The following is an 11,554-nucleotide window of genomic DNA, read 5'->3' on the forward strand; positions in this document are numbered from 1 at the left end:
TTGCATCCAACACCAATTATGCTCAAACTTTGGAGACAGTATATTGTAAGCCACAGCTCTTTTTCTTGCGTGACCCCATTTGCCATAAGATTTGTTAAAAAGATGAGTCAACATTTGACTACTGAATTTATAGCAGCTGACTGTTCTTTCTGAGTGACTGCTTAATCGACAGGAATAATGATGATGCAGGAAGTGCTCATCTTTAAGAACAAAAGATACACTCATAATCTAGAAGGGTAGGAGTTACTTCAGAAGCATGGTTCTATGAGATGGGCTGAGCACCAGGCAGTCCCCTCTTCCCTGGCATCCAGCCACCTAATCCCTCTGCTTTCTCTATTTCAATATGGCCCTCAGCCAATCGTTGGATAAGCCAATTTTGCTCTCTAACCAAGTTTAGCCAGAAAAATAATTCACAAAACCAGAAATTATCTTTTTTAGTATCAGTAAGCTGCTCGATCAGCTCAAGCATCTTGCTGGTGTCAGCCTAAACACCAATGACAGTCAAATGGCATGCCAAGTTGCAATAATGCAGTGGTCTCCAAACTTTATCATGCACATATACCAGTAAAAAAATCCTGAGCATGCACCTCCTCAACATATGTAAATTTATTTATAAATTATTTAAATGTACCACTGTACTAGTATATCATGTATGACATACACAATAGAAATTTCAAAAGGATAAGATAAACATGATTGAAAAATTTAAAAATATTTTTTATTTATTAACAGTACAAGAACTTTTCTGCTCCCACTGAGAATTATTTTATTAATATACTATTAATACAATAATATAGTATGTTAATAATGGTTAGCATAGTATATAATAATAATATATAATAATAACAATACATTTTAAATAATAATGAATGTGTTAGTTTTGTTTAGGGCGGGGGGCTATGGTGGCAGCTTCTGCAAGAAGCTGCTAGAAGTTTCCTCTTTGTCCAGTAGACTCAGCTCCATCAGTGGTTACACTTACACAGTTTTAATAAAAACACTGCTTTTACGAAAGAAGTAATTTACTGGGGAGGATATATCTTCTCCAGCATATCCCTCCTTCAGCATTTAAAAATAAAGTAGTTATTTTTGTATTTAATTACTGGAGTAGAATTTAGCATAAGATGAGGCACATTAGGAACATCTGTACTTTCAGGCAACTGTATAGCAAACCTCTCATGCTGTGTAATTTGTTCTAATACTCGTTTCTTCAAATCTTCAGCAATGTTTTCTATGCGCCTTCCAACACTATTTGCCAACAAATGCATTTTAGTTTGTCATCATATTGTTTTCCATTTATTACTTCAGACATTTTTACCATGTCAGGAAGAGCAAGTGTTTCACCGAAGTAAGCAGCTTTTTGTCTTCACTATTAGGCAAGAAATCTTCAAAGACGCTTCTGAAGATTCATCATTAAGTTTACTGAAATTTTTAAAATACTGGATTAAGTACTGTACGACTTGAAACATTACCAAAAAGATTGTAGAGGTTTGTTTTCCTGTTCTGCTCAGCTTTTAGATGTCTTGCTAATCATAGTGGCTTCATATTATCTTTAGCTAATATCTTAAGGCACAAGATACACTTAGGGCAAGGTTCATCGCTAATAATGCCAGATGTAAATTTATATTTCAAATAGTCCTTTTAAAAATTTTGAAATTTTGGCCAACTTTGTCAGATCTGATCAGACTGTTAGCCATATCATGAGGTAAAAACAACAGCAAAGAGCTTGTACTAGGAGTTGGAGAAGTGTCAGTGCTTTCATTTTCTTCTTTTTGGCTTGTGCTGGCTTTAGTATTATTTTCAATCCATGGTCTCTTTGCAGGAATCTTTTTAAAGTCACTTGTCCATTTTGTGAGAGTTAGTATAAATTAGTTACATTAACATAATCCATAAATCCACTTAAGCAGGCACACAAACTGCAAAGCATTGCAATATGGTGAAAGTGAGCAAACAAGCAAGGGTGCCACTGTCAATCCCTTTGCATCATGGAACACACACTCTTCCCTCAGGACATGTGAATGTCTAACGTATGGACCAACTAAGTGAGAATACTAGTGTCAAGTACTATATTAAATGCTAGTAAAGTTTAATTTCCATCTTATTTTTTAGATAAAAGTGAGCATTAACAGAAGTTCCAGTATTTTCTTCCTGCACTCCAATGGATTGCCTTGCACACCACCTGGCGTAAGGGCACCCCATTTTGGAGTCCACTACACTGGTGTGACACAAAATAACAATACCAGCAATGTTGGAAAATTAAATATTTAGTATTCAGAATATGGTATTCAGATTCTTAAAAAAATCATATAAAGTGCTTTGATTACCACTCACAATATCAAAACCCAGGTGATTATCCAAGTTTACCACTATCCCCTACAAGACTGAAGATCTGTTTTATTTTTAACTCCCTTCTAAACTGCTTGTTTAACTGTGCACTGTAGCGGAAGGTATTATTTCCCTGGCCACACAACCTTAAAAGACACAAGCGCATCCACAGTAATTAATTTTAAAGTTTCAATTAAAAAAAAAACGTTTAAAATGCTCTGTGTGTCAGATGCTTGTCTGATAAGAAGCACATTTCCATGATTAAGAAACAATTTTAATTCTTCCAATTAAATCTGGGCAAGAGCACTGTAATTATGCTGATTGCAACGTTTTTGGCTGAATTGCTCTGCTTCAAAAGACATGAATAAACACGACCAAGTTGCTAAGGAAGTTTCCTTACCTAATGAGACAGGTGTAGCAGCGGCAGCAGCCACTCCTGCTGTGCTCGGTGGGGGTGTGCCAGGTGGAGTTGCCTCTATTCCACTCTCTTCCATCATTTTCCTTCAGCTACCAAAAACTCTGAGGGGGTTAAAAAAAAAAAAAAGTATATCTTGAATAACAGGGGAAAAGATTTTAAATTAGAATGTAAAGGGCAAAACACAGTGATTTACATTCCTGAACAGTGAACAGAGCAGGTAATTCAAATGCCAACTCTAGAAAAAAAGAAAAAAATTGACTGATCTCAAGTACATAATTATCCAGTATGTCTCATTTCTCCTGTATCTTCCCTTTATTTTTAGCACTGTTATAATACCTCAAACTCCAAGCCACTTTCTAAAAACCTTACCGTACATGCCCAGTTACTGCTTTCAATATATACTGGTGGTACTTGGATGTGTAACAATAGAGAAGTAATTACACATCGCAAAACCCATATCCCATTGCAAGAAAGACTTAACTACAGGGTAGTATTTTGCTGCATTATTGAGCTTCCTCCCACGTCTGGCAAACTAGACAGCAATGATTTGTACCACTCCCTAAGGTAACAATTCTTAAGGAAATGTTAATGAAATAAAAATCCTATAAAAAGTAATTATATGTATGAAAAATAGACAACCTCAAACATTTTCCACCATATCCATTACATCAGCAGCTACTGAGGGCTGCCAGCTCATTCCCTTTAACAATTTACAGAGGAAAAGGCTTAGACAATTTGTTGAGTAAAAATACTCATGTGCATATGAAGAGAACTCCACTTACAAAAATACCGTCTCTTTCAAAAAAAAAAAAAAATCTCTCATTGGCCCACTGTTGTTTTGAATGTATACACAACTTGTGAGGAAAAATTACTGTTATTATGAAATTGAAAAATCCAAAAAGTAAGACATCAATGATAGTCTTGACAAGCTTACAAAGAATCTCAAAAACAAATTAAAGCATCAAAATCACATAGGAGAAAATTATAGTCCCTCTCACAAACCATTATGCTTTTGCATAAGTGATTCAAGATTAAATGTTTGAGCTCAAGTTCAGAAAGCAAGTAAGTGCAGTTTATGTACAGCACTCTTCTTGAAAACTCTTATGACAGAGGGATTTTAGTACCTCTTCAATTCATTTAAAAGATTTTCTTCTGATGGGATGAAAGGGTCAGTAATCTCCTGATGTGGAACAGACTGTTCTTGCAGATAGAGTACATCTCATCATCCCTTAGAAAGGAACTGCACAGTCTTCCAATAAACTTCACTAAGCAAAAGAATTTGCAATAATAAGATTTTGTCTTTTAATCAAGCTACAGGAATTTACATTCTCTCTCACAGAAGTATTTCTGAAGTCATTCTTCTTCCAATTAGACACTGCAAAGCAAGAAAGAATTTTCCATTGTGCAACTAAAGCAATCACTGACCAAAACCTCCTAGAAACATTTTATTTTATCAAGGCTCTTTTAATCTGCTGCGTGATTTCACCTACACCATGATTAAAAACTGCTGAGAGGTGCACTACTTAAAATAAATACCGCAGCCATGTAGAATGACTGAAAAAGTTCCACTGAGCAGCTTTTCAAAAACGCCATAGAAAGCTTTTTCAAAGCTTCACAGAAGTATTAAATCTCGGTGGCGGGGAGGGGGTTGAAGTGCAGAACAATCTCCCCAAAAAGTAACGTAACTAATATCTGGGAAGTTAGGAATTAGTAGAGATGTAAATAACTCTGTAGTTGCTCTTCTCTATTAACTTTACAATGAGAAAAGTGAAGTGAGCATTAAACAGAAACAGCAATCCCAAGCTTCCAAAAATCATGAGTCAGCTGCTGAAATATGATTAAAAACTCTATGGAACTGACTTAAAATTTGAATTCTTAAAAAGTAGTTTCACATTTTCTCCTCTCACTTGTAAGCCTCTCAGGGAAAGCCAACCATCTGCAAATCCAGTTGGGTCACGAGATACAAGCTTAAGAGGGGAATCATGCCCGTTGTAGGGCTTATTTCCATTCCGTTGGACTTCGCAGGTCCAAGTACGTATCCCTAGGCAATGCGTCCCAGTAAGATGGAAACGCTCAGAGTGACGCCCAGTCAGAAGCATACTGCTATCTCCTGTTCTGGCTTAAATTTTATCCTTTGACCCTAATACATCCTATGCTCTTTCATATATTGTCCACTATATTCAAGTGGGGTTTTGCCACTAGCTGGGGAAAAGATAATCTCTTTTTAGTCTTCCTGTTGCTGGAAGAGTAGACAAATTCCTTTGCTCTCTCACATAAAGCACAGCCACAATTGCCTACAGTATTTTCCTCCCACTTTCAACTTTTTCCTTTCCATCTACTTACTGCCATGCCAATTAGAGAACCCTGAAGCCTACATGTTCCTATATCTTTTTCCGTTGAGCTTACTGATCACAAACATCAATCCCATTATGAAGCCCTGACACAGCAGGGACTAACACGAAGCCTGCACAAATAACCGCTTTCTATATACAGAATTCTCAACATAAGCCAGTTGTAGTTTGCATGAGCTGCATGAAAAAAAAAAACATCAATAGTAAAGAAAAAAAAAAGGTTAAGGAGAAAGATAAGACATGGGATGAGAGAACACATGAAAGAAAGGAAAGCAAAAAGTTAAACAGGCATAATTGGAAGCTAATAGCACATCGTGTTGAATGAACCCAACAATACATATAATTAAAACTGATCCTACAGGATATATGGTTTAACACTTGAATCTAAGTAGCCTACCCGAAACTAGTTACATGTGAGAAACTGGGAAGCACTGGGGTGCAAGAAGAACACGAGGGGAAAACTCAAGCAATCCACAGACTTTAACAGCGCTCAGTCCTCAACAGTTTCCAGTGAGTGTTTCCAACCTCCCTTAGGGGAGTCGCAGGGAAAAAGTTCCCCAGTAAGATCAGCCTACAAATCCTTAATGACTACCGAGTGTGGAATTGAACTGTCTTTTCAGTGATCCAAAAAAAAAAGTAATAATTCTTCACAGTCCAATCCGCAAATACAATTTCCAGCAAGTAGCACCTAAAAATTCAGTCACTTCTTAAGGAAGTGACTTTCATGCCTTCTCACGAACGAGAACATTTTGTATTACTCAACTGAAGAGACAAAGAAGAAACTCAGACACGCAAACTGAAGCATGTGCAATTAGGTGAACAAAATTGCACTACTGCCATCTAGTGATTTGTGATCATAAATTTATTTCACAAAATCTTGCCACAGTTAGCAAAAAGAAAATCTTGTCTTACACTTATATAAAAGAAAAAAAAAAAAGAGATACTGTCAGTGCACAGTTCTTTAGAGCATATTCCAGTTGATAGAGTGCAGTCCAGTTGTTAGAGCAAAGTCTCAGTTGTGGTCTCAGACTCTACTGCAAGCTAGGCAGAGAGCCCCCTATTTTTACTGTTTTCATGCTTTTATAACCTGTTCTGGATTTGTTTGGTGAGGGGGGGCCTAAGGTGGTAGCTTCTGTAAGAAGCTGCTAGAAGTTGTTTCCCCTCTGTTCAGTGGACTCGGCCGGGCCTAGGGCGGACCTGCTGCTGGCCAATGCCGAGCCGATTGGTAGCAGAATGTCCCGTGATAACGCCTCTGCGATAACGTATTTAAGAAGGGGAAAACAGAAAAAAAAAGAGAGAAGAGAAGATGTGAAGAAGCTGAGCGGGGGCAGAGAGGGGGAGGCGCAGGCCTCATGGGCCTTGCAGGCCTCACCCTCTGGCCTCCCACCTGGCAGCCGTCTGGGCCCAACTCAGCCCGGCCCTGCTGCAAGAAGTGGAGAGGAGATGAGAAGTGAATAAGATGTAAAAAGGATCCTGAGAGACGTCTGCCAGCCTGTTGTGAGGAATGGCTGCAGACGCCAAGGTCAGTGAAGAAGGAGGGGGAGGAGTAACGCGGCTCCTGGCCAAGATTCCCCTGCAGCCTGTGGTGATGACCATGGTGGAGCAGGTTGTCCCCCTGCAGCCCATGGAGGTCCACAGAGGAGCAGAGATCCACCTGCAACCCGTGGAGGACCCCACTCTGGGGCAGGCAGATGCCTGAAGGAGGCTGTGGCCTGTGGAGGGCCCGCTGGGACAGCTGTTCTAGAGGGACTGCACCCGTGGAAGAGATGACCCACGCCGGAGCAGTTTCACGAAGGACTGTGGCCCGTGGGAGGGACCCCACGCTGGAGCAGGAGAGGAATGTGAGGAGTTCTTCTCCCAACGATGAAGCAGCAGCATGAAACAACCCATGATGAACTGACCACGACCCCCATTCCCTCTTCCCCCACCGTGCCACTCGGGGGGGGAAGATGGTAGAGATGTTAAACCCAGGAAGAGGGAGGGGTGGGGGGAGGTTATCTTGTTCCCTGTCTCATTCTCCTGCTAGTTTTAGAAATAAATGAATAGTTTTCCCCAAGTCGAGTCTGTTTGCCCGTAATGGTAACTTTAAGGATTTTCTCCCTGTCCTTATCTCAAACCTCAACCAGTTTTTCTTACATCATCTCCCCCTGTTCTCTCCCAGGGTGGGGGGAGTGAGAGAGAGACTGCGTAGTCTGGTCCTGATCAAGGCTGAACTACCACATACCCATAGTTCCTCTAACCACCACCAGGTGTTCCTTATCATCTTCCCACCACCAGGTGCCCTCAATTTTGCTTCTCTTAGAAAGTCCCTTATTTTTCAGTCCCAGGGCTTCTGATATTCATTGCCCCCAACAGGATACAGAAAAGAGAAATACAGAAAAAACGTAGAAAAAACAAATTCACAATGTCAGTCATCCTTAGAACCATAGAATCATAGAATGGTTAGGGTTGGAAGGGATCTTCAAAGGTCATCTAGTCCAACCCCCCTGCAAGGAGCAGGGACATCCCTGACTAGGTCAGGTTGCTCAGAGCCTCATCCAGCCTGGCCTTGAATGTTTCCAGAGATGGGGCCTCCACCACCTTTCTGGGCAACCTGTTCCAGTGTTCTATAACTCGCATCGTAAAAAATTTTTTCCTAATTTCTAATCTAAATCTACCCCCCTCTATTTTAAAACCATTACCTCTCGTCCTATCGCAACAGGCCCTACTAAACAGCCTCTCCCCATCTTTCTTGTAGGCCCCCTTGAGGCACTGGAAGACTGCTATCAGGTCTCCCCGGAGCCTCCTCTTCTCCAGGCTGAACAGCCCCAACTCTCTCAGCCTGTCCTCATAAGAGAGGTGCTCCAGCCCTTTTATCATCTTTGTGGCCCTCCTCTGGACCTTCTCCAACTGGTCCATGTCCTTCTTATGTTGGGGGCTTCAGAACTGGACACAGTACTCCAGGTGGGGTCTCACCAGGGCAGAGTAGAGGGGGAGAATCACCTCCCTCGACCCCTTTAAAAAGTAGGTGCATTAATTTTGTTACTTGGCTAAAAAAGTAACCCTTGTCAGTACAAATCAAGACACTAATAGGGATGATGTTAAACCCCCATATTACACAAAGAAAATACAGTATACCCACAAGGTCTGTCCCTAGCTGACTGGTGCGTGTGCATGTATTTTACAGATTCTCACCAGCTGATGCTCATCCATGAACCTAAAGCCAAATCTCAGCTATTAACCTAATTCCCAAATGCAAGGGCTGTGCATATTGAAGGAGAACTAGGTCAAAGTTCTGACTGAAAATTTTAACAGGGCTTGTATTGAAAGCAGGAATAAAATAATTTTATTTAGAGACTGAAAGGCCAAATTGGCAAATTACTCCTCTTTTGACTTAAGTTTAATAGGAAGTAACTACATTTTCACTAATATTTTGCAATAATCTTAATGACATGACCATATTTTAAAAACATTCTTCAGGTTATTACTCTAAAATATAGAAATTCACAGTTAATGACAAGATTGTCTACAAATGGAGATTACCAAATCTCACATGGATAAAAACAAATTATCTAGAAATCAGTCATACTTCAGAGTTTCTAATGAGGCCATATTTTCAGTCATTCTTAATTAACCTCTTGTATTTCAATAGATGCTCCTGCTAATAAAAAAAAAAAAAAAAAAACACAATATACTTAAGAACCCTAAGAGGCAAAGCTATTCTCTAAACAGACCATAAAATGAAACAAAACCACAGCTGGAATACTAAATTCAAATACTGTTAAAGTTCTCATCTTTAATCATAATAGGCATAATTATTTTAATGAAGTGTGTGGAACAGCATTGGTTACATTGTTAATGGCTAAGCACAAGCTGACAACTGTCCAGAATAAGGAGCAGTCATTTATTTATTTGAACAAATCAATTGTTTGGGGCCATTCCCATTGCAACAACCTCTTCAAAAAAAAAAAAAAGTTACATCCTAGGTTGCGTTAATAGATAGACAGCTTCACAGGCACATACTTTATTCAACAGGAGAGAAGTCTAAAGGGCAAAAATACCCCAAGAACTCAAAGATGCAAACGAGAGATTAAAAACAGAGTGACCAAGAAGAAAAGAAGAAAGAAGATGACAAAGGTAAAACCTTCAGCTATTAAGGATGGAGTGAAGCTGACGTTAATCAAAAAGACAGCACCCTTTAATATACTAACAGTTCAACTCTGGTGCGTTTTTTTTGTTTATTTTTTTAAGTTTAATCGGAAAAATCCCTCACATTGGTTTATTCCACTTTAGAAAGGAAGAGCACAAAGTCAGGGATAAAGCTTCATTCAGACTCTGGTCTGTCAAATGCAGGCAGATCCCAGAGAACATACAAAGCCCTACTAAAGGCAAAGGAAGGGCGCAGAGGGATCATCAGTTTAATCACCCGGTGTTAAATGACTTGTTCTAAAGTCCAAAGCCTTAAGGAGAGGTAACCGGGAAAGAAAAAAAAAAATTAAAATGAAGAGAACAGAACTCTCCTAGACATGTCTTACATTCATAGCAAAAATAACATTAATCAGAACATCTGCATCACTTTCTCACCTTTAAAAAGTGTGCTTACCAAGCAGAACCCAGTACGCCTCAGACCTAACACAGCATCAAGCTACCTCGAAACACCAGCCATGCCTTGCCTTGAGACTATTGCAGACAGTGTAATTGTAGCCCACAGATACCATAAAAAAAAATTGGAAGTTCTACTTCCTAAAAGCTTCCTAATCTCTGAGAATTATTTTGTTTCCTACATTCTTAGTGCCATCGCTAACCCTCGGAACTTGTTCAAGACCACACAATTACTATCAAATACTTTTTTTTAAATATCACAAAGCTCCACAGACCACTTAGTTCCAGATCACTGATGACCACAGCTATAGAACTAGTGATCCAGTACACAATGTTACACATGACTACATAAAAAACATCAAAAAACAGCTAAACAAAACTACATACATTCTACCAATTTGCACCAGTAGCTGTATCATATGATGTGATGCAACAGCTCCAGCACTTTCAGAGGTTTTACCCCAAAAGAAATAATGCTTTTTTCATGTGACAATAAAAATAAATACATCATTAAAGGACAAATCACTTCAATAATGCCTCCAGAGATATTATGATAACTAATAAACCTCCTGAAGCATCACTTCTATCAGATACTAAGATATCCTCAAGGGTGAGGATTTCCACTGTCAATCATGCTAATTCACAGGTTTACCAGGGCCAGCATTTCCATCCCTAGGTGCAAGGCTGGAACGCACAGCCCTGAGGCCACAGCCCTGAGGCCAGGCTACATGCCTGGAGGAAGCGTAGTCACTCGGAGAGTGATTCACAACAGCAAAACAACATACGTGACCTAGCAAGGTATCAGGACCAGCCAACTGGAAATTCTCCGGAGTGCTGGTCTGTGTGTCTTTACAATGCCACCAGTCCACCAGTCACTGAGGCAGCAAGGAGTCCTGCTGGAAGGACTCTGATACGCGCTTATAGCCCCGACCCTCACCTTACAGCAAGCCCCAAAGCACATTCCTGTCAGCAAGGAGGACAGGAGCCGCTGCTGCCCATTAGAAGAACACGAGGTTCAGAAGAACAGGAATAAGCCAGAGTGCCCACAGCAGGGTCAGGCCCTTGCCTGCCCTCCACGACTGAGCTCGGCGAGGGGCCGACACCGTGCAGCACCAGGTGTCCAGCACCCCCCCCTCTTCCTGCGGGAAGGGGGAAAAGCTCCCAGGACGCCTCCGGCAGCTCGGCCTGGGGCCTCTACACAGGCAAGCACACGCACAGACACGGTCGGGCCGACAGCCGCCCCACAGGGCCCCGGCGCCGCCGGGCCGACAGAGCGGTGCGGCCTAGGCCGGCAGACCAAGCGCAGCGAAGCAGACTCCGCCGGCATCACTCCCACAACCCTCCGGCCTCCCCCGCCCCATATGCCACAGCCTCCCATGCTGCCCCCCGCCCTAACCTCCAGACCTGCCCAAGCCGCTTCGGGCCTCAACGGCCGCTGCCGGGAGCGCGGGGAAGCCACCGTTGCGGGCCGCCGCCGCGTGGCCTCGCCCAGCCCTCCAGCCACTCCCTCGCCGCCGCCGGGGACGCCGGGTGCCAACGCGTCCCCTCCGCCTGCCACGACATGCGGCCTCACCAAGCCCAAGCGCCAGACCCCGGCGCCTCGTCCCCCCGCCGCGGCCCAGCTAGCCGCGCTCGCCTCGCGGGGAAGGCGCACTACGGGCCTCGCTGGCGATTAACGGCAGCAACGACCAGGTTCCACCGCTGACTACAACTCCCAGCAGCATTAGCGACGCCGCGCAGGCGCGACACGCCGCTCCAGCTCCGCCCCGTGCTGCCACGTCTCCTGCGGAGCTGCCTACCGACAGCGCGTGTGTCCGTGGTCCCTTGCGCCGCTCCTCACCTGGGCGCTTCCTGGTCCAGGGCGCCGCATCCCGCGGCGGTG

At 42.4% G+C, this 11,554-nt stretch overlaps 1 protein-coding gene across 3 annotated transcripts in view; it reads right to left on the reverse strand.

Annotated features, from left to right (window-relative positions):
* The window catches only part of PRRC1 (proline rich coiled-coil 1), a 36,031-nt gene extending 24,693 nt beyond the window's left edge, over positions 1 to 11,338 (reverse strand). For 2 of the 3 annotated variants that reach the window (XM_086770668.1, XM_086770670.1), the window contains exons 1-2: positions 11,077 to 11,338; positions 2,723 to 2,839 (exon numbers count right to left, since the gene is read on the reverse strand). In XM_086770668.1, coding sequence (XP_086626794.1) covers positions 2,723 to 2,819 — 97 coding nt within the window. In that variant the 5' untranslated portion in view covers positions 2,820 to 2,839; positions 11,077 to 11,338. Of the gene's footprint in view, positions 1 to 1,315; positions 1,422 to 2,722; positions 2,840 to 11,076 lie in introns of those variants that run through there. The other variant, XM_086770669.1, reaches the window with a different exon arrangement.
* Between the last annotated feature and the right edge of the window lie 216 nt (positions 11,339 to 11,554).

The sequence above is a fragment of the Chlamydotis macqueenii genome, chromosome Z (genome assembly GCF_036417535.1).
Source record: "Chlamydotis macqueenii isolate bChlMac1 chromosome Z, bChlMac1.mat, whole genome shotgun sequence".
NCBI classification, from domain to species: Eukaryota; Metazoa; Chordata; class Aves; order Otidiformes; family Otididae; genus Chlamydotis; species Chlamydotis macqueenii.